This window comes from Octodon degus, unplaced genomic scaffold, assembly GCF_000260255.1.
Source record: "Octodon degus isolate 3935 unplaced genomic scaffold, OctDeg1.0 scaffold00269, whole genome shotgun sequence".
NCBI classification, from domain to species: Eukaryota; Metazoa; Chordata; class Mammalia; order Rodentia; family Octodontidae; genus Octodon; species Octodon degus.
Genome location: NW_004524845.1, coordinates 721,457 through 748,755, shown reverse-complemented (window position 1 = coordinate 748,755; position 27,299 = coordinate 721,457). Strand labels below are relative to the sequence as shown.

At 40.8% G+C, this 27,299-nt stretch overlaps 1 protein-coding gene across 2 annotated transcripts in view; it reads right to left on the bottom strand.

The window, feature by feature from the left end:
- The window catches only part of Slc4a4 (solute carrier family 4 member 4), a 360,460-nt gene that overhangs the window by 318,279 nt on the left and 14,882 nt on the right, over positions 1 to 27,299 (bottom strand). For both annotated transcript variants that reach the window (XM_004646547.2, XM_004646546.2), the window contains exon 2: positions 23,011 to 23,190. In XM_004646547.2, coding sequence (XP_004646604.1) covers positions 23,011 to 23,190 — 180 coding nt within the window. The remainder of the gene's footprint in view (positions 1 to 23,010; positions 23,191 to 27,299) is intronic.

Below are 27,299 nucleotides of genomic sequence, written 5' to 3'. Positions count from 1 at the left end.
CTAACTGGAATTTTGCCTCTGAGTATTTCCGCTGCTCCAGCCTCATCCCTTCTAGCCAGAGCTTGATAATCACAGCCTCAAACTCCAGCAAGAAAAAACAGTTGCTCTGGGGAACTTAACTTCTCTCACATCAAGCACTTAGGAATGTTTCATGTGGTGATCCCCAGTCCTTATTATCAAAGAGAGTTAAGATGTTTGCTTTACTTCTGTACAGGTGACTACCTGATGGACTCAGAATATGGTTTACCCCACATTTGATGGTCATATTTAATGGAACATGTATTTTGAAAGTTCATGCCAACCCCTAAGCCAAGCACTTCAGGATGATGATGTCATTTCACCATCACAACCCTATAAGATAGATGTTAATATTTTCATCTTGCAGATGAGAAAACTGACATTTGAAAAAGTCAGTAAACTTCAAGGCCACACATCTAAATGCTTAACCTGTATGATCTTCAGATAATTCTTAAGAATTTATCTATTCTTGAGTCCTAGACCAGGCTTGAAGGCCATTATTGAAAACCGAGCTCTGTGGATGGCCATCAAAAGATGTTTTGGTTATCAATCAAAAAGCCAGTATCGAGTATGGCAGCGGAACTTGGCAAATGACTCCAGCTGGCCCCTGCTCAACCAAGTGTCCTACTCTGATGTGCCGGGGTGCAGGCTGGTGGTTTCCTACAGCAACTCTGTGTTTGAGAGCAATGGGGAGCAGCTCTGAAGGAACTGTGAAGCCCAAGTTGATATGGCGGAGGAACGAGAAAAGGGGCCTGGGTCAAGTGATGCTAACTCAACGAGGCTCTTATGATACAGGCTGGAGTTGCGGGGAAACCTGTCAAAGACAGAGACAAAATTAAAGACTGATAAAATATTTCCTGCAGAGAAGAACACTGCCCCCAAAGAGTGCTTTTCTCTTGGCTTCTGAGAATTGGAGGAAGCTAGTGAACCAGGAGCGGGCCAAGGATTGAAGTGACCCAAGAGTTTGGGATGCCAAAGGAAAAAAATGTGTACTCTGTCTCTTTTTGTTGTTTTGTTTTGTGCTTTCAGTGCTAGGCCCTTGAATACACTATATAAGTACACTGTAACACTGAACCACACCTTTGACTGTATAATATCTTTTTTTCTTGGATAGTATTCCTTGTAAATGAGTGGAGGGGGGAGTCATACTATGTATAAGCCTAGAATTGTAACATGTTAAAGATCAATTTTAAAATAAAAAAAAGAATTTATCTATTCTTTCAAAACTTTATGCAAAGTTCTTTACAAACAAAAAGAATTTTTCAGTCCCATCATTCTCCTTAAAGAACAAATGGACCTTAACAAATGTATCCCACTATCAGTAATTTCAACTATGTGCATTACCTAGTGAGGAAACCTGTCAAGAACAGTGTCCTAAGAGTGAACCTTTTTACGTATGGTGGACTAACTAATGTTCAACTTATAACATTCAGTCGAACTGAATCAGTGTGGTGGTTCTGTATGTGGACGGCCCACTTGAAGACTGTTGCCAAATCTGTTATGGTTTGTGTCTAGTTGTCCTCCCAAAGCCTCATGTAGGTCATGGGGCAGGTGCAGCTGGAGGAGCAAAAAGTGGCTTGAGGGGCAGGGCCAGAGGACCAGGGCAGGCCTGAGGGGTAGGACCAAAGAAGTGCTAACTGTTAAACTGGCTAGCCTGTGCTTTCCCAGAGAGGTGGAGAGGGCCATCCTGGACATGGCAGCACCCCAGCCTCTCCTCCAGTGTCTTGAAACCTCCAGTAACTGTTAGCTAAATAAAGCTTTTCTAAAAAAAAAAAAAAAAATTGTTGCCAAAAGCATAAAAGAAGTACTAGATGGAAAAATAACATGTTATTGATTTTCCTGGAGAAGTGTGTTACACTGACTTTCTTGTTATGAACTCAGCTGTTTTTATCATCAGAGGTGCATGGGTCCTTGCTGTCACTTAGAATGGCTGTGGTTTCTCTTGGGGGAGCTCTTGTCCTTATTTTGAACATCACTTCTTGGCTCCAGTATAGACCCCTTAGCCTGCTGGCACAGATTTTCTAGCTTCCAACACTGCCCTTTGGGTCTTCCTGGTACAGATCCTTGACACAAGTTCGTATGACACATCGTTGTGGGCTCTAGGCCTCCCACAGGACTTGCTGAGAACACTGCCATAGGATCCAGGCCCTCATTCGGATTCTTTGAGTCTCCAGGGCATTGACAGATCACTTGCACTCTAATGCATTTGATTTTTTGGGTGACTATTATAAAACAACCCTATAAATTCCCTATAAATTATGTGTCTTGTATTAAATATATTCCCTTGAAAACCCTGACTAAAACACAATGGGCTTTTAACAGCCTTCGATTCTGTGGACTGCAACCATTTATGAGTCAATCTACCTGAACTCAACAGAGATACTCAGTACTTTGGTACTATCTCCACTGCAAGAATCAGACTAGTCTAAAATAGTCTTCCCATAACAAAACAAGCAATTCTGTGGGTTTCTTCTAATCCTGACCCCTTATTTTTATGTTCTACTTTTAAGGATTTCAGGTTTCTTGCACATGGACTGTTACACTGACCACTACAACAAAGAAAGGGGGCCGGGGAGATGGCTCAGTAGGATAAGCACTTGACTGGCAAACACAAGGATCTGAGTTCAATCCCCGGTTCCACCAAAAAAAAAAAAAAAAAGCCTAACAAAGAAAAAAAGAGTATGAGTAGAGTATCTTTGTCTGGTCTTCTCCATACACAGACACAGGCTAGTACAAGGAGCCTGCTACTGGCCAGCTGTGTGCAATGGGTGAGTCGCTCACCAACTGCATTTCACTATCAATAGAGTTTATAATTAAATGTCGAGCACCAGACTGTTGTGAGAGTTAAATGAGCCACTTCTTATCCAGCCCTTTGAGGTCTACTCAGTGAATACACATACCTGTTGTCACTGTGGATGTGGTAGAATGGATGACGAATATTATTGGTAATGTCACAGGATAAGAGTAACATTACTTACATAATTGATCACAGTGGCCAAAGGCTGCCATAAAGAACAAATCTCAATTTAAATCATTCTTTTTACTGCATCCTCCAAAATTAAATGTGTTCACAACCATCTTTTATGTTCCTATAGCTAGTAGTTAGCTTGGTGGTTTGCTCAGAGACCTCATAAAATGAAACACAGTGAAACATTTTTAGTCTTTCTGTTATTGTAGAAACTCACTGCAGACACTACTCAGAGACACTGCACCACTGTCAGCACTCCTGGCCTCTGGGCTGAAGGCAGAGAAGGAAAGCCTGCCTTGCTGGGGAAGAGAACCTTCATTCTAGGCAGGAGTCCACATTTGGGCCTCAGTTATTTCAAGAGAGTGAAAACTTTACTCCTTGCTCAACAAGAATCTCACTGGTAAAATACAATGAACATGCTTGTCTGTGCCAGGAAGTATGCATTTAAACCCGGCCACTGAGCACTTGGGTGGCTTTGCAGGTCATTCCATCAGCAAGAGGGAGCATAGAGGTGCCTCCTGTGCAAGGTAACTGTGAGGCATGAAGAAGACAGCATGTGTATGCTCAGTGTTCCAGGACAGGTGCCACTGCTTATTCTAGGAAAACACTCCACAGCACTGGAGTAGGTGCTTTGCTAACCCTCAGCTGCTACCAGACCATGAGTAAGACAGGGATGTTACTGAAGAAACTTTGACCCACATACTGTCAGAACCATTTCTGAGGAAGGCAGAACAACTATAAGATGATATACCCTCAGCGCTCAGGATCCATGACAATGACCCCTGGACCCCATCCCCAAGAGCATCAAAACCCACAATGCTCAAATCCCTTACATCAAATGGTACAGTGTTTGTAGGTGGCCTACACCTCTCCTCCCCCACACTGCTCTTTAAATCATCTCTGGATTAATGGCAATATTTATTACAGTGTGAGGGCTGTATGAGTAATGGCTATGCTGTTGTTTAGAAAACAATTACCAAAAAAAAGTCTGTACATGTTCAGAATAGGTGTATTTTTCTGGATATTTTTAATTTGTTGTTCATTGACTCTGTGGATAAGACACCCACAGACATGGACTGCCAACTGTGCCTGCCTGTAGTTAATTTATCTTTCAGTACCACTACAAGCATCATGCAAAGGTGACGAGAAAATGGGTCCTAAAAATCAGGTAAAATTGGGCTCTTAGCCACAGGCTTACTCCTCACTAGTTATGTGTCCTTGAAGAAGTAGTATAAACTCTTTGAGACCCAGTAGCTTCCTTATAATTAAATGGATGAAATGATACCTTTAAGATATAGCTGTAATAATTAAATGTTTATGGTGGTAAAATAAAATGAGGCATGCACAGTCCTGGTAGAGTGTCGAACACATAACAGGCACCCAACAAGTGTTATCCCACACAGTGCATTTTTATGTTATTACACAGCTATAAAATTTTGTCCACAGCATTGTGCTCAACTATTCTTATTGCCCCTTATCAAAAGCTTCAAATGAACAATTCTTTTAGAATGAAATCCTCATAAAATTTTACTTCTCCTTTGCATGCCTTTCCTCCTTGGATAAAAATACATAACTGATTATGTCTCTCTTTTTATCTTGACATTCAAGGAGCTCAAACAGAAATTCAACTCCAGGAATAATACTTGTCATAGGGATTCCCAATATTGTGTGTTTTCACTGATTTTGATTCCTGCTTTCATCTACATTGTATTGTTTTGGACACCAAGTATTTGTAGAATGTGAGAAGCTATTGACTAGCCAACTAATTCAGCTCCAAGAGAAAATATCATAAAGGACTGAAAAAGATGTTCAAGTCCTCTTTCTCATACTTGTCCTTTCTCTGGGGCAGTTCACCTCACCATTAGATCTATGTCTTCTTGTGTAAAGTAGAAATAATGATTTCCAAAGACTGCTCAGAATAATTTCTGTATTCAAGTATACTCTTTAACTTGTCAAGTGCAATATGAAGGCCACACATTACTAGTTGTATAATGAGGAGTGTTTACACACATGCACACACACACACACACACACACACACACACATATGCACACTCAGGGAGCCTGAGGCAAACAGGACATGCATGGTATGTGAGAAACAGGTGAGGAGCAAGAGTGGGACAGAAATGAATTCAAGATCTTCAGAGATAAAAAAGATCAGGGTCAGTAAATACCTCAAACCAGTCCGTGCTTTGGTCTTTAATCTAAAATGATTTGCTGAGAAGACAGTGCACAAGAGACCATGGTTTGTTCTCCAATCAGTGTCATTAACAACTCAGCACAGCAGCTGACTGCCCATGGAGAAGACACACAGGAAAGTGCTTGGCCAGAAGACAATGAGGTAAGACCTGGAGATGAAGGTTCCACCCTGCTTTGCTCTGATGTGCTCATGAGCACAGGCTTTGGTGACGGTAACTAGCACACATAAGTCCCATTTCTTGCCAGTGCTCTTGGAAGGCATTATACCTCATCCAAACCTCACAGCAACAGGGTGAAGGATGTAACATTCTCCCTTTACAGATTATAAGAACAGAAAAGTAGAACATCAAGTAGTCTGCCCACCATCCAAGAACAGTAAGCAAAGCACACCAGATCAGAACTCAAGGTATGACTCTGAGCCTCTGGTTTGAACTGTTGGAAGATTCTAGAAGATCCATAAACCACCCTTCTTTCATTTAGCATAAGAAAAGAATAAGATTAGCATTAGATTCTTCACAAGGTTGTTTAGATCGAGCACACCCACAGAGGTGACAGCCCTTACTGAATCGAAAGTAGGAACAAGTATTACAAATTCCCACTCAAATCTGTACTGTGAGCATTTCCTACCACCAACAACTCAATAGGCAAAGACAAGCAATGAAATGCACCAAAGAGCAGTGGCTTCTACAGAATATGAACAGAGGAAAGAAACAGCAACAGCAACACAAATGATTTCTTTCTTTAAGACATCTACAAAAGTGAATGGCTGCTATCATATGTGCAGCCAGGACCAAGCTGCAAGCTCATTAGCAACAGGAGAAGCCCATTTGGACCCTTCCTGCCCCTTTCAGAGAGCACAATATCCCCTAAACTGCTGGAATTTCAAACACAGTGAAAACTATTACACTGCTCATCCATTTCCAAGGCAACACACTTTCAACAGTCTTCTCCAGGATTCAGTTGACTTTAGACCAATCAAGTGGAAAACAACTATTCATAGCTATAATTTACTAATTTTGAATATGCCAGGCTTTGAAGAAATGAATAATGGAACCCTCCAGGAATTGACTGCACCCTATGAAATGTGCCTCATTGGTATCCCAATCACTTTCACATCTTGGCCTCATGATGGGGTAGAAAACAAGCTGTCCCAGATGTCCAAGGATTTGTCCTAAGCCTGACTTCCCCAATGGAGGAATCATGCACCCAGACACAGTGCTTACCCTGAGGAAGCATGGGCTTTATGGCTTTAAAGCAGGGATAATGCTTGCTATAATTGCATCAAGAGTTACAAAACAACTATGGTACTGTGTATGAAAGTCTCTATAAGTCATACAGCACTACAAAACTAAGTGGCTTTCAACATGCAGTCAACTGAGATTCATCATCCCTCTGAACACCCTTGGAGCTGTGGGGAAACAGGCCAGGAAGACTTTTAACCCCTTTCAAAATAACTGTAATAGGAAAATGCCACTGGGAACAAAGTGGGGGACACAGCGAAGTGTGAAAACATGAAAAGTATTCTTAAAACACTTTGTTACAGTCAATAAAGTCCTCCTGATCCCTTCTCTGGTTTCTTTTCAGGGAAAACTCATTTCCTGAACACAGACTGCAAAAGAACAGTGAACAAAAACACACCTGATGTTATGAGTTCACAAAAGTTCAAAATTTCTCAGATTAAACAAAATGTCCTTTTGCATCACAAGTTTCTCTTCTTACTTGCCTGTGATAAGTTAACAAACCCAACCACAGCATAATCATCACAGTGGATGCCCTCCCTGTGCTGGTGTCACATTAAGTCTCCTGGAAGAAAAGCGCCACTCACATAGAAGCAGGGCCACAGTGTGTAGCCCCCTGACCCTGACACTTGACCCCCTTCTCCTCCTCACACCCTGTGAGTCACAGAGAAAAGGCTGGAGTATGGTTTAACATCAGTGCTACTACCAAAGCACTCCTCTGCAGGGGTTTGGCCCTGCCATCCCATTCTCTCACTTCTCAATTGGTGTCTGCATTGTATTTTCCTAGCTGGCAGGTGGGTATTACAAAAATTATGGAGCCACTAGATAAAAACAATGCACTTCTTTGGCCATGCCAAATGCATTCACTGAGATACACTAAGGGTTTAGAAACAAAGAAAGTGGTTGCTTGGTTCACAAACTTCATTCTTTCCAGGATTCTGGACATGGCATGAATTCTGCAGCCAGAATCATGGAAAGAATGAAGTTGGTGACCCAAGGTACCACTCTGCTTTATTTAACACACTGATACTGTAGGACACTGTAGAAAAGACAGCAATGTATCTAAGAAAAATTTGAGGATTGTTCACCACATAAACAACATCAAGTGAAAAATAATAACATTAGTAAGCATAAAGTTCCACTTCAACTGAAGTTTTAAAAAATGAGTGTTTTAACTTGCTATATACCTTAAATATACATGTGCATTAATCATGCACGGGAAATTCTATGCCTCATTATCCACCTGAAACTGATAGCTTCCATTTTCTTAAATATTAGTCAATGGTAATAGAATCCTTTGCTAGATCAAACTGCTCCCGATGAGGCTGCCTCCCTCTGAATGGCCTGTTTGTATGACTCATCCTGGTGAGTTTGTCATCTCTTCTCCCTCCTTTGCTCTCTGTGCAGGGCCTTGTTGCTGCCTTCATTTTTTTTATTTTAAAAAGAGAAAAAATTAATGGAAATGACACTAAAAACTATAAAAACAATACCATTTTTAACCTACAGTGTTTGTTACAGCATCTTCTCCACAAATTTTTTCTCATTCTCCAGATCTTAACTCAAGCATAACTTCCTCAGAGAAGCCTTCCTGACCTCTCTGACTTTATCAAATCTCACAGCACCATGAGCATGAGTACCACTCCATCTGAACATCTACTACAAGATACAATTTATCATCTCTCTGTAGGGTTATCTCATTGATCAGTATCAAACTACAAGCTTAGGAAATGTGGCAAACGTCTAATTCTGCTCACTATTACAATCCCAATGTCTAGCACATAACTTAGCTCAGAGTCAACCTTCAATAAATATCTTCAATAAGAGACAGATGGGTGAATGCAGCATCTCTTCTCCTTAATACTAACATAAGCCAGGGTTTGAGAACTTCGCCCTGGACTCCTCAGTGCTGGGTAGCCAATGCTTCCTCTGACTTCCTCTGTCCCCCAGGAGCAACCTGGAGGACTAAGAACTTTCAGAGCAGTGGCGGCTGAGTAACTGAGTAAAGTCACATGAATCATTTCAAAACATGTCTCTGAGAAGCAACAACAATAAATGACCAAATTTCAAAGCTTTAAATAACTAAATTATGAGTAAATTAACAAACACATGAGTGATAGATCAACAGACAGGCTTTATCATAATATCAATGGGTTTGGAGGAAAAATATCTGTGATTAGTAAAATTAATCACACTATCATTTCATCTATTTAGTTTTAGCTATTTTGGTTATAGCTTTTTTTTCTAATGGTAAATGTAATTACTGGTTGGAAAAGGAGAAAAAAAGATACACAGTATGACTGCTGGTTGTAAGCTAGGCTTTTTGGATTAAACATAGACAGTTCCATGGGAGAAAATAAAAGCCTTCTTCTTCTACCCTATCTAAGTGCGGTAGCACTTGATAGTGCAGTGTAATAAAGAACTGATATTGACAATATGGTGCCTTCCAAACTCCATTTACTCTGATATAGAACCATCAGAAAGCCTGATACACCATTTTCATCATTACTGTAGTACACTGGTAAAAAGCCTTTGCTCAGGTGAACCAGGTCTGCATGCCTAGAATGCCATCTGTGATGCCTGCCATCTAATGTGGCTTCTTCATCCTCAGTGACCTTCAGGGTCCTTGAATCCAAAAAGAAGCCCATTAACCTCAGGGTTTTGATGAGGAAAATTAAAATCGTATGTTTAGGGATCAGCATAGTACTTAGACCACAGGTTGTGTTCAATAAATTATTAACATTTACCAATAAAACAAAACCACCTTATACAAAAATTCACCCATTACTTCTCAATACTGGGCTTCCTGGAGAAAGAAAGAATAGACAGATATACTGCATAAACAGACTAACCTAGAAAATGTAAGCAATTACTCAGGCTCACTGGCAACAACAAATTTTAGATATAAGAGATCTTATTTACTGGGAGTGATAATACCTCACAATTTGTTTTTACTCTTTAATAATGGAACATACCTACTCAAAATGCCCCTTAAAAATATGTAAATGCTACCTACATCTTCCTTTTAAGAACCAGTACTAACCTATGAATAATATAATACACTGTGGCTTACATCTCCAGGATTAAGTCATAGGCCACTGCCTTAGCCACAAAGGAAGCTGGGAAATGAAGATTTGTAGATGGCATGTTCCTGTCATGAGCAAACTTGGAGTTCTGAAGATAAATCCAAAGAGGAGAAAGCCTATTAGATGACTAAGCAGTCTCCCAAAATTGACTTCCGTGGTCCATTTAGGTACAGACAGAAAATAAGCATATTATTTCCTCCTAAAAGAGAAGGGATATTTTGGTAGATGCACCGCCCATCTATAATGGCCCATTCTTGGGTGAAGAAGGAGTGGAAGTTAAGCAGCTCCTCATCCTCAGGCTGCACCTTTGAAAGAACTGTTTCAAGTCTCCCCTCAAGTGCCCTTTCCCCTGTGTGACTCTGTCCAAATCCCCACACCACCCTAGGGGCTTTCTTCTCTGCCCTCATAATATCACTAATAGCAATAATCATGTTCTTTAATTTACCTGATCATGTCATTTTCCCCACAAAATTCAATTTTAAGGCATTTTCACCTCAGTTGCTCTAATGTACAGCACTATGCCTGAAGTGCTCCACAAAGAATTCTCAAATTGGATCAAAATGGATAAAATCAAACTGAACTGGCTGACCCTGTGAAGGCTCAGAGATCCAGCCACATCTCTCTTTTCCTCAGTTATGGGAGCTGACATGGCACCTGCCTCTTTACATGAAGGCTGGTGACAAGCTTATGAGCCTATAGTTTATACAAACATCATGTCTCAGCGAAATTACACACTAGCTCTGCTTTGTGGCCAAACAGGAGAATCAAAATGCTGTTACATTAGCTTAGTTCCTCTCAGGGGAATCTTACAGAAAGGAATAAAAGTTTTGTTTATAAAATAAATGCTGAGAAAATATTTTTTCACTTAAGGCGATGACAAATTAGTGAAAGTGACAAAAATAAATTAAACTCTAGTACAGCCTCAAAAGTTGTGCAATTGCCTAAAAGCAAAGCTACAATTGTAAATGTGTTGGCATTTGGTTCAGAGTTCAGGATTTCAAGGAAGCAAGCCTCTCTTTTAGGAACACTAAACAGAAATGTCACAAGCAGCTTTTGATTAAACTATGATTGTCATAGTCTATAGGAATGAGCTAACATATGGTGTTTTAAAATAAACTACTAACCACAGCCAGTGGTTTCAATTAAAGAATGGTTCATCACTTACAAAAATTCCCTTAAACCCAGCTGTCTTCCAAAACAGTTGCAGAGCCTCTCTCTGAGTTTCTACTGTCATTCAGCAGATGAGGAAGTGGCAAGCCCTGGTCTGGAAATGGACATTCCAGACTGGCATCTCTGAAAGAAGGGTAAGAAATGGACCCCTTAACGCAGCTCTGTGTTGTGGCTGAGCAAAGCCTCAGAGCAATTTCCCCTATGGAACAGAAACTGAATTGTGGAGGTAAACAAATGACCTGCGGGAAGACTACCGAGAAACCTCAGGCATGACAGGCAAGCACTTTCTCCCCAAGCTACACACAACCAGCCGTATGAGGACAGCATATTTATTTGGTTGTTTGTTTGTTTGGTTGGTTGGTTAGTTGTTGCTTGGATTATTTTGGTGCTGGGATTAGAACTCAGGACCTCATGCTTGCTTGCCAGGCAGGCCCTTGTGCTGCTAAATTATACCATCAGCACAACTATAGAATATTTATAAAGACTTTGCAGAAGGCTAAGGCTATTTATTATATAGTGTACTGGTTGTTTTTTTGTTTGTTTGTTTGTTTTTTCATCGCATACTAAGAAAAGGACTGGTAGTGCTATGGGACAAGCCCCAAGTTCCTTACAACAGGAAGGTCTTAGAGTGATTCTAAAATCAGCACAAGAAGGTAATGTGAATGTAGGAACAAAAGAAACTTAGTGAGAGAATCACTGAAATCATCTCATACTCATGGTTAAAGTAAAAGAGAAGGAAACAACAATGAAAAAGCTATCTCTAGAGAACTCTAGATAAGGCCCCTTGAAACTGCTAGAGAGTGAGTGTGGAGTGAGGTCCTGGTTAAGCCCCAAGTCTTGTTTGCAGAGTAAGATATGGGGCTTTGCCTCTCACACAGAGATCTGATTTTCCTTCTGTTAGATCTCACTGTCCTCCTTGAGAGTTAGGGGCTTTTGCTTCCTCTGCTTTTAGGCTATTTTTCACTCTAAGTATCCTCTGCCCCGCCCCCCACCCTCAGTTTCATTCCTGGCTTTCTCCCTCTAGTCCCTATGACTGGCCAAAATTCAAATTTTTTAAACTCAACTGCTATTTAAAAATAAATACAACCTCCAGATTGGCTTTTCATCACACACACACTGACCTTAATGGATTTCCTTTTCCACTGCATTTGTTTGAGCCACTCATTAAATTACAGATTCCCAGTTCCCACTTTGTCATTAAAGGCTGCAAGTTTGCCTTACCTGCCAAGCAAATGCCTCTGCCACTTCCACCAGTGCAAAAGGAGAACCCTCAAACTTATCCTCCAGTATTCACTGGCAAAGCATAGATAGGATAAAGAATCATAAATCACATGAAAAGATGAAAGGAGCTTAAAGACTGAGTGAATCAGAGGCCCCAGAGGCTGGGAAGGGGATCTAGGAGGAGCACAAAAGAAGGACAGATAATAGGCACCAAGCTACAATTGGGCCAAGGAAGATGTTCTAGTGCTCTGTACCACAGCATGGTGATGACAGTTAATTTACTGAATATTTCACAATAGGCAGAAGAAACCACTTGGGATGCTTCCAACATAAAGAACCTGTAAATTTTTCAGCTGGTCAAAATGCTAGTTACTCTGATTGGAACATAACACATTATATATAGTCTTAAAATATCAAACTGTATCCCATTAACAAACAATTATTATATCAGTTAAGAGTAAATACAATATTTTTAAAAGAAGCTTTAAAACATGAAGGGGTGATAGGGGGAAAAGGAATCAAGATATCTCATATACAGGTACGAAATCCCTATGATGAATACAATCATTATGTATATCAAAACTATATTAAACTTAATAAAAAATAATTAAATCAGCCCTTATAGTTTGGGGGGAAATGTAGTTTGTAGTTTGGAGAGATTTCCAAAGTTTGTTTCATGGAGGGGGAAAAAGACCCAGAGAGCTCCCACATTTGTCTTAACATGCAAACACTGCTCAAAGCAGGTTCCTGGTGTCCCACTTCCATGCCCTCCAAAAACTTTGTTTAGGACCTGATCTAGCCAGTGTGGTCATTTGGTTATCTGCCACTTACCCATCTAACCTTCCCAACCACCACCATCTTATTCAAAATTGGAAAAACAAGGCACAGCACTAGCTGTATCTGTGTGTACTTCCATAAATAATCCAAATTTTTTTGAGTGGGGGTATTTTGCCAATTTGTGTTGTCTGCAGTGTACTGCAGTTGTACAAGTACAGTTAGGCAAAGAGTTGACCTAAGATTTTATCATTAATCATGATTTGTGTTCTGGATACGAGATGAATCTGCAGTGAATTTCTAGCTGTACAAGTTGCTATTCCTGTGCCTTGTTGATAGAAATTACCCTACATTCAAATTAAAACAACTTCAGTTTTGAAAAAACACAGCGAGCTATATGGTTCACATGTTTATTGTACATCTGCATGCAGAAGTTATATTTTCCATTACGCTTAAATGATGCATTCCCAGTGCCCCACAAATGGAGCAGAGTCAATTAAAAATAATTGCTTTCTCTTATGGCCTTTGTAATAAAATTTCAGTAACAGACATAAAAGGTAGTTTTAATATGAATTGCTGGATCACAATCTTACTACCACCATAAGTGGCTTCTAATAAGGGTATCAAGTACATCATGCATTTTTAAGCATAGAGTTCTGCTTAATTAGCAAATAGGAACAGAATACACAGTTCCAGAAGTGTTCTCGTTTAAGAATCATTAAGTCATAATTCTGAGGATACAGAAAGGTCATCTAAATTCATCTCTAAAAGCAACATGAACATTTATCTGTGTATCCTAGATTCATATATAGAACCAACATTTGAAGTTTTCTCTGTAAGAAACTCTACAAACAGACTTGGGGAAGCATCCAGTCATTAGCAAATCTTCCATCATAAGCACCCTCTCTTATGTCCTGTTCACCATGAAATATGAGGCCTAAATAAATGGTTGATTACAGACAGGTTTATATCAACTCAGCAAACTATCTGGCTCTGTAGAGAACTGTCATCATAAATAATATTTTGCATGCCCACACTGGCCTGTAATTTTTTATAAATTTCAATATTTTTTCTTTGAAAAAGTATATATGGGGTAATCATTTTATATCTACTTATCAAACATGCACAATTTTTATTTCATTTGTGTACAAATTAGTTATTGTAACAGCAAGTTGTAGAGCTATAGCATAAAAAATATTTTTCTTGGCCTTTTTATTCCACCAATATTAAATTCCACTTATTGAAGAGTTCTTTGGTGATTTCTATTTTAATCACATTTCAATAAGAATTTAGGTTAGAGTCAGCATTTTTTTCACCAAAATTGCTAATATTGAATAACCGCCCAATTCCTCCTTCCTCAGGTTGTGTATACTTGAAGAGATTAGACTAACTTAAAGTAACCAAATAATTTCTGCACATTTTGCTCACTCATCCATTACAGCTTGGAGAACCTCTCAAGACTCTGGAGGACCACACCAACCCAGAAAGAAGAGCCAAGGCTCCACTGCAGTCTTCGAGAGTCCAAGCACCAGCATGAGTGATAGATAGTGCAGAAGTCCAAAAACTGGAAAAGTTGTTATAAGTTGGTATAAATGAACTAGAAGAGGCCTTCCATTTTCATTAACCAACCTAAAACACTGAAAATAGTGGAAGAAGCTCCATATCTTAGAATACCTTAGAATAGTTAGAAACAGTTAGAAAACTATTTTAGGTAATCAGATGTAATGATGAAAGTTTTTTGTTTATTTGTTTTTACAATTAAGGAGAAACTAAATATAACTGTTATTTTAGATATGTGGTATTCGTACCTGAAACAACTTTCTTCTATTTTAAGAAATTAAGATGCTAAAGGCTGGGCTGGCCAGAGAGCTCAGCAGACTAAAGCACTTGCTTTGGTAGAGTGCAGTGGCTGGGGTTCGATCCCTGGTTTGCCATGCCACACCCGGGATGCACTGAGATGGTGATTAAGACTGGGCATGGTGGCACAGGTCTGTAATTCCAGCACTTGGGAGGCTGAAAACAGGAGAATCACTATGAGTCCAAACCCTGAAGACGCTGTACTAAATTCATTTAAAAAAAGAAAGATGTTAAAGGCTGAAAAAGCAATCAGAAAGATACTGATTGGGGCTGAGGAGATACCTTGGCAATCTAAGAGCCTGCCTGGCAAGTACAAATAAGTGCTTGCCTGGCAAGCACAAAGATATGAGTTTGATCCCAAGCACCCCATGCTGTGCCAGCCCCACGCATAGGCACATTGAGCTGGCTAAGGAAATGGACATGGTGAGGCACACCCGTAATCCCAGCGCTGGAGAGACTGAGACAGGGGGATCAATACGATTCTGAGCTGCATAATGAGACCCTGAACCAAATGAATAAGTACCTTAAAAAAAAGAAAAAGACATTGGGCATGATGGGGTGCACCTGTAATCCCAGTGCTTGGAAGGCTGAAAACAGGAGAATCACTATGAGTCCAATCTATATAGTGAGACCCTGTAGACCCTGTACTAAATTTATTGAAAATAAATAAATATTTGTCATTCTGCAAGTGTATTCCAATCACATGTGCATGCGCACGCACACACTCACTCACTCTAGCTTTAGTGCCTTTGTAAACTTTACCAAAATCACAAGACATGTCCCACCTACTGGCTAGGTGGTAAGTCTGTTTCAGGCATTTATACCCTATTTACATCACTCCAGAATATTTTACATGTTAAATCTCAACATGGTTCTGGTTTCCCCCACTTTCACTCCAAGGCATAGTGTCTTCTAACCCTGTGCACCCCAGCCCCAGGAGCACACTGGAACCCTCAGAGACCTCCTGAGCTCATGAGTCACTATAAATAGCAACACCATCAACTCTCCAATGACACCAATAAACACACTCTCCACAACATCTCATGGCACGGTGAGATGGAATGCCCATGGAGGAGCATAACCAGTAGCAACAGGAAATGAATCCTGTAAGAAGTGTCATCATCTGACATTTCTGTAAGAGAACTATGTTTCATTCAGAGAGATCAAGAACCCCTAAGACATGTATATAATCCTCCTGCTTAAAAAAAAAGCACTGTGACACAGTCCTTTTATACCCATTAGCATCACAAGACTAAATAATATTTTGTACTCAACAAAACACAATGTTTTTATGCCAACTTGGTGTCACCAAAAATGCAGTCTGTCAAACATTTTTTTTTCCTCTTGGCACAAAACTGTCTTCAAATTCCAGACTTGTTCTTAACTACATTAATTTCACTGAGAAACACAAAGTGACAGCCAGAAAGGCATTCTTTTTTTGTGAAAGAAAGAACAACTCATTTACTTGTGGGGATACAGGACTAGGAATTCCAGCTGCTGGTAAAATTCAAGGACATGCTTGGTAAGCAGAGTGCCAGCAGTATTCCCCACGAGAATGCTTGTGAATCCACATTCCCACGGCCCTGCACTTGCCAGCCAGCATGCAGCCTGGCAAGGGAAGAGTCTGGATCTTAGGTGGATTATTCCAAAGGTGCCAGTGGAGGCAGGAGCCATGCTGAGAGCTAACACAAAAGAGTAGCTAACAAGAGTTTGAGGCAGCAAAAGCTAGACAAGTTTAAGGAAGAGCAAGTCTGGAGAGCAAGGAACTGATCTCTGCTAAGTTGTGGCCTGAAGCATTTGGCATTACCTGCATGCAACAGGAAGAAAATGATGAGAGTGAGGGAGGTATTCAGAGTAACTCAAAATAATTACTGTTGATCATTATTATTTGACAGATGCCATGCTTACTTGATACGCAAAACACTGAACGAAACTGTCGTAATCTGCCTTCACAGATGAGGAAACTGAAGCACACAGGGAGCTGTGCATTTCCAAGGGTGTGGCCCCAGGTATGTGCTCTTTTTTTTTTGGAGGGGGGGTGGGTGTGTGGAACCAGGGATTGAACTCAGGCCCTGGCGCTTGCCAAGGAAGTGCTTATTCCACTGAGCCATCTCCCCAGGCCCAGGTTTGTGTTCTTAATTCCCGTGACAGGCTGACTTTCCCATGAACTATATCAGAGGGCCCGTTCTGGAAAGGCAAAGTTTTCAATTATTTTTTAATATAAAAAGCTTTTGTTCTTGAATCTACAGATAAAGTGCTTCCTTTTACTTCTATAAGACAAAAAAAATGACAAGAGGATGAAAGAGATAGTTCAGTTCTCTTGTGTTTGTGTTTCTTTAAACAGGGACAGAACTATTTCATTTCATACACATTCCAAAGATTCCCTTCTCTCCTGCATGCCAGTTCAATTTTAGAACATGACAATGGCATACAGAAAAATTAAAGAAATCTTACATTATTTCTTGCCTTAAACATTTTTAAAGTCAAGGAAAACGACAAATGTACCAAGAAGCATGAGGTCAGGCTTGGGGTTGGCACAGGGGTGTGCACTGGGAAAAAGGAAGTCAAATGACAAAACCCAAATATTCTTGGCTCCTATGAAAAGCTACTCTGTTCATTACCCGGAAGACCCAAACAAAAGCTGCTGCCCATTTCTCTGTTTCAGTTTCCTGAATATAACTGGATCACCAACTGGCATCCATTGTCCCAGGCTCCCAGAACAATGTCCACCAGCATAAATCCGTCAGCTCTGGTACACATCCAGAGAGCTAAAGCCCAGCAGCATGAGAATGAATGAGTGTCTGTGCGCCCATGCCCAGCACGCAACACTGCAACCGTGAGACCTGTGTGCGGGAGGCAGCACTCCTCCCACCCGAGGCAGGCTCCAGCCTGTCAAGGAATGCTGATCAAGGTGCCAAGTGGGGTGTCCTGTTTGTGGCTGTGTCTCCTAACAGCGCGAACATCTGCAGTCTGCAGTCACCAGATGGCCTCTGCTGCACAAAGGAACGTCCCAGGATGCTCACCAACTGAGAATGCAGAGATCAAAGCCACCAGGGTAGGAAGCTGTGAACTGCGAGGACTATCTTCCCACCCACTTTCAGGCAACCCTCAGTGGATGGCAACTGCTAACTTAGGGGGAAAAAAAGTGCAAGTGGAGGAGGCAAGGGGGTTATTTTTAAGAAAGAGCACAATCTAGCTTTTCTCTCCACCACCCACTCCACACCGCCTCCGTATTCCCTTGTCTCTCCTCCTGCCTGCTCTTTCAGTTCACTTTTCTTCCCCCAGCTCTCTCCTGCTCACACACATTTTCTTCTCCATGTTCACAGACCCACACTGGGACCTGCAGCTGACCAGGGACTGACCAGAGCACAAACACCGCAAACTCCGAAGAATGCAGCACCACACTTTGGAGAAACCTTGTTTAGCCACCAGCGCAGTGGTGAAAAAAGTCTCTGTTCTCAGGTGCAACAGACCAACTAATTATGCCACCTTCCTGATATGCCTAAGGACAGAGCCACATGTGTCTATTTCATCACAGAAGTGCCCTTTCTTATTCAGTTCTGTGCCTCTGGAGTGTGGTTCGGGCACCATCATTTCCCAGGCCTAGGTAGAGCCCTGAGCATTTGTAAGTGTACTTGATGAATCTATGCACGCTGTGGAATAATTTCTTTCACTGACTGGCTAACAAGCAATTCTACATACTCAGGAGTCATCTACTTGAGCAAAAGTACCACTGTGGTAATAACTGGAATAATGAAGTACTACCCAAGGTGAACTTGTGTCACCAGGGCCCTTTCTGAAAAGGCAAAGTTTTTAATTATTTTAAATATAAAAAAGATTTGTTCTCAGATGTAAAGATAAAGTGCTTCCTCCTGCTCCTATAAGATGAGAGAGAGTGAGAGAGAGAGAGGGACAGAGAGACAGACAGACAGACAGACAGAGACAGAGAGACAGAGAGATAGAGATAGAGAGACAGAGACAGAGACAGAGACAGAGACAGAGACAGAGACAGAGACAGAGACAAGAAAGTCTAGTGGACATTCAAGGTGGAATAAAGCTGGTGGACCAGCTTTTACTTGGTGTAGAGGAAAGCCAAGCAGGAATATAGAAAGTTGTATACAAAGCTTGAAGACAGGAAAATCAGCCAGACCTTTATCTAGAATGTGGAATATATTTAGACCAATGAAAGCAGTGTTTGTGTTTTGCTTTTCAAGAATCCATTCATCCAGTTGTTCTTCAACCTTCTTTAAGCACAGACTGTGTTCCAGGGCAATCTGCAAGGGGCTAAGCAAAAACAGTCCCTGCTCTCCTGGGGCACACAGTCCAGTATCATCTCAAGAAAAAGTTCCAGGCTACAAAAAGCTGCAAAAGTGGCAAGCTGAAACATTCATTATAAAAGAAACCAGTGAGGAGCTGAAAACTTAACCTTAAGTAACTTGCCTTACAACAGTAAGGAAAGGCCTCTCTGACAAGGTCTAATTTAAACACTGCAAGACAAAGAAGGAGAAATGGTAATAGGACAAGATGGGCCCCCAAGGGCAAATGCCCTGAGCTAGAAAAGGTCTGGGCACCAAGAATTGAAAGTGACTGGAGTAAAGGAGAGAGGAGTAGGCAGGCTGCGGAGACTACAGGCCAGCATGCCCAGCTAAGGTTCTGGCCTGGCAGCAGCCAATGGTTTCCACCTGGTATACCTTTCAGCACCACCACACTGCATCTGTGCAGAGACTTCAGAAGCAAAATGTGTTCTGCTGTCTGAGCACAGAATGAAAATTTCCTGGACCAAAATAAAGCACCATGAGGCAGCGAGATAGCTCAGAGGTTTAAAGTGTCTGGTTAGGGGCTGGAGAGATGGCTCAGTGGTCTAAAGCACCTACTTGGAACAAGCTTTGCAAGCACAGGGACCACGGTTCGATCCCCCAGCACCACATGCCGGCCAGCCCAGCCCCCAGGTGGGCTGAGCTGGCCACACACACACACACACACACACACACACACACACAAAATAAATTGTTTAAATAAATAAATAAAGTGTCTGGTTAAATAAATAAATAAATAAATAGTCTGGTTAGGCAAGCTGAGGCAAGCTCAGGGACCAGGGTTTGATCCCTGGCACCACATGCTGTAGCAGGTGGCCACAAAAAAGGAAGGAGGAGGAGGAGGAGGAGGAGGAGGAAGGAGGAGGAGGAGGAGAAAAAGGAAGGAGGAGGAGGAGAAGAAAAAGGAAGAAGGAGGAGGAGGTGGAGAAGGAGAAGAAGAAAAAGGAAGAAGGAGGAAGAAGAAGGAGAAGGAGAAGGAGGAGAAGGAGGAGGAGAAGAAGAAGAAACTGAGAGAGTGTAGAAGAAGAAGCAGGAGGAGGAGAAGGAGAAGGAGAAGAAGAAGAAGAAGGAGAAGAAGAAGAAGGAGAAGAAGAAGAAACTGAGGGAGTGTAGACAGCTTCACAGTTTAAAAGTGAAAGCAACAAAAGTTAGGGGAGAAAAAAAAAGATGGCTAACAAAGATGGCTAACATCCAGTTACCATCCATATATGAGTTGTCTAAAATGTAATGCAGCCCATGTGGGGCTACTACCTACAAGACATGCTATATCTACAGATATCAGTATCTCTAACAGCCTGAGTACAAAAATAACAGGAACTATGTGTAGCTGTTCTGAGAAACCACAGCAGCACACTGGGCTAATACTTCAGTAAATGGTTTTCCTCTTATAGTCAGGATGGTGCCTGAGCCTTAGGAATAACTGTTTTCTGTATTTGGGTGGATGTTACAATTCTTACTTGTAAGTAAAGCTGCACCAGATAAACCAACTATTAATCTCTTTAGGCTCCATGATGGACAGTAGAGAAAATAAGCACAGCTTGTTAAAGACCTTAGTACCAAATTGGGTGCCTCATGTCAAATATCTCAAAGGCATATTATAGTACCACATAATGACCAGTAGGAAAAGACAACTATAAAATGCAAATCTATAAACAATATCATGTTCTCCACCCTTAATAACTGTCTTTCCATAGAACTTCTGGGAAAACTAGCATGTGGAGAGATCCCCAGGGTTTGCCCTCAGCAATCCACCTTGTTTATTCCATGTGCTACACACCAACAGGTCCCCAAGGCCAGAGACCAGCACTGCTCCACCACTGCACACATTCAGACTTGGTGTCTTCCCATCTATTTGTTCCTAATTACCTATCTAAGTGTTTCCATCACCCTTCCTACGAAGCTGGTACACGGTTAAGCCCTCGGACTCCCTTGGGGCAGTTGTCTAGGTGGGCATCTATTTTTTCCGTACTTGGTACAAAGTTGCACCAGGAGATATGACTTGTGAAAGACATAGAGCAAGCACATAATCACATGTACCAGGGAAGAAGTCCTCCTTGACACCAGCTCAGGCCTCACAGAAACAGAATCAGACCATAAATAGAGATAACCCTAACCTGCAGTGATTTTATTTGGAAGGTGATGTTATTTTTTGTTCCTCTTGACTATTAACTCTGGCCTTTTATATGCATTTCAAGGACTTTGCTGAAACAGATACTCTAATTTAGTTGACACATGAATGGTCTCTTTCAGAAAGACCTTCCCCTGACATTCCAGTGGAAAGTATAGAACTTCAGTCTTTTACCCTTTGTTTCTTTATAAGCCTAGCATTTATTTGAACACTATTTTAGTTTAGTGGTCCATCTCCCAGTTGTCCTCACACCTTTAGTCATTACAACTATAAGCTGCCTGCTTGGATCCAATCATGCAACTATAGAAGAGTTCCATCACTACACTCTATGCCTGCATTCACCTCATTCTGAAGCTCAACACCCTTGGCCTGTTCCTTCTGATTTGGTCTGCCATCACCTGCAATGATGGAACTCGATCTTTATCCAAACCACCAATAATGCATTTTACTGCAGGGCCCACATTTCTGCAACTGCAGCAAGGAGATAAAGAAGGTGCACACTCTGCTGAATGAAGACCTGGCTATGCCTGGCTCCTCTTAGGGATCTCTGCAAACTGGCTGTGATAGTAAACTGATTGTCAACTTGAGTAAGAAACACCCACCTAATCAGATCAACATAGTTCTGGGTGTGACTGAAGGGATTTACTGAAGACAGAAGTCGCAACCTGGGTGTGTGGCACCAACCAATAGGCTTCTAGCTTAGTTGGAATAAAAGGGAAATGGAGAATGAGGGCTAGCTTCTGTTTCTTTGGAGGAGTTCCAGTCTTCACCTTCATCTCGGACATTGTCTCCTGGCTTCCAGTGCAGACTCCTCAGCCTCCTCATATGGACTCACAATGGACTGTATAGTGAGAACCAGGCCTTAGACTCTTCCACACCTGACTCTCTGAGCAGCCACTGTAAGCCTACCTTGTAAATCCTTATATATTTTTATGCCTTCCATTAAATCTGCTTCTCTAGTGAGCACTGATTGATACACTGGCATATGTTTCTACTTCATGTAATCATTTTTACTACACATGTAATCATTTTTACTACACATTTTTACTACAGCCACAAGCCTACCCATGAAGCCAATATTCTCCACATTAAAAAAAGACAAAAAGCAACATAAGCATAGATCTACACACAACCTACACTGTCATTTGAGTCCAGAGGTGTTCTCTGACCTCTTTCAGCTCTTAATAACATTTTTAACAATACATGATATATACTATGTTCAACATTTCAGGAATTGTTGCTTCAAATTCCTGTCTGAGTTATAGGAAGCTTCTCCATTATTATGGACCCTTAACTTACAAACTCAATTCAGTCCCAAAGGATAGTGGTAACTCATATTGCCAACTGAAGGTGCAGGCTCCTCTATACAACCTTCAGTGTCTCTGTCCTATACACAGGCAGATCTGAGTGTCCTTAGAGAGCAACTGGCCCAAGATTTCTCAATTAACCCCATACGGGACAGGACTTGTAATGTTCCTTCCAAAACGTGTATCTCACCATCTGGAAGCACAAGTGGCCTGCATTCAGGTCATAATTCAAGACTTTTTTTGTAAGTAAAACTAGAAATATGGTCATGACACAAGTTATTCATATATTAGGCCAGTCATAACTTAAGGGTCCACTGTTCCCTTTTAAATCACTAAGTGCATGAGCTACTCAAACGTCACCTGTAACCCTGGAACTTGGAATTATTTGAGTGTGCATACATTTTTTTCCTCTTAACATGTTGTCTCAGGAAAACTTGCTTCTAAAAGGGACTCATCATCTCCATAATGCTCTTAAGGGCCTTCTGGTCACTGCGATTTCTATAATTTAATGCTACCTGTTACATTGTTTCCTCATTCACTTGTCAAACTGTACAACACAAAACTCTGCGCAACCTTTGTTAGATCTCTTCTGATCAACTCAAAAATCTTCTATATGGGCTCATACATTGACCTGCTGACACATCTCCTTCTGTGTCTCTCCATGCCAGAAAAGTGTTGTTCCCAAAGGTAAAGAATATGACAGAGAGAGGCAACAGCCCCAAGAGTACTCACTGAGGGGTTTTAGAATGCTACTGCTGGATTCGTCTGCATTTTCCACATCTGACTTGTCAGAGTAGTTCTCAGAGATTCGCTCCTTCTCCTTCTTTTCCTTGTGCCCTGTCCTTCTCTTGTGCCTTCTCCTCCTCCGGTAGCTCTTAGGCACGTGGACTCCGATATAGATGGTATGGTGGCCTAAGAAACATACACAGATCACCCATGATTTCAAACTGCATTCTCTCCTGCACACAACTCACAGAAAACCCACATTGTAGAAGGTGTGTGAACTCCACATTACCATTCTACATTTGAAAACTCATGCTGGAAAAAACAGAATTTCTTCTCCATTTTTAGTTAGCTACAGTACAATTGTACCTGTTGCATAACTCTAGGATTTCATGAAGGTGCATGGTGGTTCTGTCAAATTGACTATTTTTTAGGATAACCAAAGGATACCAAACTAGAAAGCAGGAATCCTTGGCAACCTCTACCATCAATTACCTCTATGACCTTCCATTCATTTCATAATCACTTTGGGCCTTAACCTCATCATTATCTAATGAAAGCCTTAACCTGAGTGACCTCAGAGGTCTTTCCAACTCTAACCTTCCACAAGTCTGTCATGTTGACACAGGGGCTAGAAAAGATGCCATTGAGGCTAGAAAAATGAAGCCCTTATTCAAAGTCCAAAAAGTCGTTTTTGCTGAGGATAAGGTTTTCCAGAACAACTTTCTTTTAACCCAATCAGCAGAACAGAGAGTTAGAACTGGGACAAAGGGGAAAAGTAAGACATACTTGGCAAGGAAATTTTAGAAATACTCTAATGTTCACACTAGGAAACAGTTAAAATAATTTCGGAGTGCCATTCTCGTTTTCCTTTTTTCGTTTCTAAAAACTGGTTGTTGCAATGATAAAAATAAACTCAGCCCAGCAAAAATTGCCATAAAGAGAAGGGCATGAAGAAAAAAAGACTGAAATACTTTCAGTTCTCTAGATGGAAGGAGCTGCAAAATTGACAAGTGGCATTATTTTTACAAAATCTAATAAGAAAAAAAAAAAGGAATACAAAGTCCTGTGCCTTTTTTTAAAAAAACCTGGAAAATATTTACTTTTGTTTTACATGCAGCATAACTACTGAATGTGGGAGCCCTCATTTCAGAACTAAGTTAACCCCTCTTTTGACCTGCAAATTAGATTAGCTTATCTCATCTACAAGTTTTGGTACCCCTTTGTAGAACTGTACTATGTTACTGTGGTCAACACACCACACTCCAACATCATGCACATGCAACACTACTCCAAACCGACTGCTAGGACTACATCTAGTCACTCCTCAGGCCTCTTCTTAAAACAGTCATTCACAGAGGTATTTCCTTAATTTAGCAGAGATAAAAAGAATTATAAGTAGCTTCAAGAAAGAGACTCCAATGAAGGATGGGAAACCCCTGAGTGAATTAGCTGGTATTCAAAAGGAAATACAGATACTTGGAATACATTTGGAGGCATGCATACACACACACACACACACACACACACACACACACACACACACACACACCATAATTTGCTGCTACGAAGCATCTCAGTATTCTCCCCTCAGAACATGTGCCAATGAGATACTTATCATGGTGAACCATTTGTAAGCAAATTGTTCTCATGGGAAAACTATATTATACTAGGAAGTAGGAAATGTCTCAGAAACAATGTGAATTAAGAAACAGTGTCAATTGTTTCCTGCCCTTCAGTTACCTAGGGAGTCCTGCAGTTTTATCACCTCTCTATAATAGAGGGAGCAGAACCAACCAAGTTCTTCAGTAAACCAAACCCTGAAGAGTAATTAAGAAAGCATTCTTTCTTTGTCTCTTGCTCTCTGAAACACACATACACACACACACACACACACACACACACACACTAAGAAATTAAGAGATAAGCAAATCTTTTTATAATTTGTCACCTTAAATATTTTATATACCATAAAAAATAATGGGAACCAGGGGGAAAAGGTAAGGTAGATTAGTCATGTGGACGTTACATAGAAAGATTTAATATATTTACCCATATCTGTACAGTACAATCAAGTCATTTAAAAGATAAATGTGGGCTGACAGGGTTTAAAGTAAGATTTCTGACTGAAAAACTTCCACCTAATGAGATATGGTGACTCATTAAGTGAACCTTCAAACTCCTTATCTCTTGGCACCTGGTGTGAGGTGTTATCATCCCACAAGGCCATTTAGTTCACTCTCTGAGCACAGGCACCACCCTGAAGCAGATCACTGGCCCTGCCTCATCCACCCCACTCCCACTCCCTGCCACCTGGTGGGGGCGACTTCAAACATGACACAATAATCCATAGAGCCATGCTACCTGGGCATCAAGTGAAAATGGGTCCCCATTTCAGGCAACTTTATTGAGATATAATTTATAAATCAGAAAATCCACCCATTGTAAGAGAATAATTCAATAAAAAGTCAACTATCACCATAATCTAACTTTATAACCTTTATGCATATTCAAAAGCATTGCGCTCACTGGCAGCCATTCTGTTCCTACCATTGTGATGACCTAGGAAGCCACAGTTCTCCAGTTCTCACATAGCTGCTGTGTTTTGTGGGGTTCCTCACAACAGGGTAAAAAAGAACATCCCCAAGAGGAAGACCCTGCCTTCCAGGAACTGCCAGAGGAAATGATAGCACTGAGCTGAGCAATCCAAAACTCAAAGTGCCCTCCTTCTCTTCCCCAACCTGATACTGGGAACCGAATTTCCCTCTTCTGTTTTGTGCTCAGCTAGAGAAGGAAATGATTCCAGGGTTAAGAAGGTGGTCAGAGGTTAGGAACTGCTTTATCAATAACTGCTCTCCACTTAGACCAAGACAGCCTTTCTTGATGAGTGGCAATGAGGCAGGCACTGTTTCTCAAAGTGTTAGCCCAATATTTTAAAAGCCATATATGCCAAATAACAGGAGCTACAAAGACAAGATAAGCTGAGATGGAAGCATTGTTACTGACCCCACAGTATACCTGTGTTCATGAGCAACAGGACCAGCATTACTGCTGGAAATGTTACTGTTGATTATAGGTGAATCTCAGTACTTAGTTTTATTAAAATATCTTGCCATGTCTCAGACATATGTCATGAAGATGTATGACTATTATTAAATTATAATTAGAAAATGACTTCAAAATTTTAGGGGAACCAGAAATACTGAGGGTTTGGTATTATCTTACATATAAAAACGAAAAAAAAATTGGCAGCCAAACTTTCCAACCCTGTGAGTCTATAAAATAGTAAGATGTTCAAATAATCCAGGATAGTTATCTGCTTCTTGCAAGAGAATTTTTTTAGGCTCAAAAAAAAAAAATTCTCTGACAGAAATTCCAGGAAAAACTGTTTCCAGAGATAATGAAAGAAGAAATAGCAAAACTTTCTTAAACAACTATAATTCATAAAGAACAGGTGATTGTTTTAAGCTCTATTGAAATAAAGGCCACATTCTTGCTAAGAACTATAAAGTAAAGTTACTGGAATCCACACACTTAGGTGTGCAGGCAAAGGGCGTTCCTCAGTTTGGCAAGAGCCTCCATGCCATGTGTTCAAAAAAATAACCCTACAGCACATGCCTTACCCTGCCAGACAGTGTGAGTTCCAACAAATTGTAAAGGCTTCAGTGGGTTGGGAAGTTAACTCAACCACCGAAACTGGGCATGGTGATGCACATCTGTAACCCCAGCATTAGGGAGGCTGAAACAGGAGGATCACTATGAGTCTGAGCTGCATAGTGAGACCCTATACCAAATGAATAAATAGATAAATGAATAAATAAAAGACTTTTAAAAAGGCTTCAGGAGTCTCTCTCAGTCCACAATGCAGCCAGTACTCAGAAAAAAACATGGCTGTCTTGGTTTATCTTTAAATGTCAAAGATAATTACTCCTAGGTTCTCATTTCTTCCCATCTCCACTTGCTCCCTCTTGTTTGCAAGCAGGAAGAACTGGGAGGCTATCACATGCAATTCTCTCAATTCTAAGGATACATGACCTAACCGCATATTTCTGATTTTTACCATACTGCATTTTTTAGAAAACACAAAATTCTTAATACTTAATTTCTTGGTTACCATTCAAGAAATGGTATTACACAGACCCCACCTTCACTGTTCATGATGATTTAGAAATTAGAAAAATATTTACCAACAAAATTAAAAATTCCATAGCTGAATTCTTCAGTTTTCCACCCTCTTCCCCCCCCGGAAAAAAAAAAAAATTAACATACAAATGTTATACTTTGTTTTTTTGTTTGTT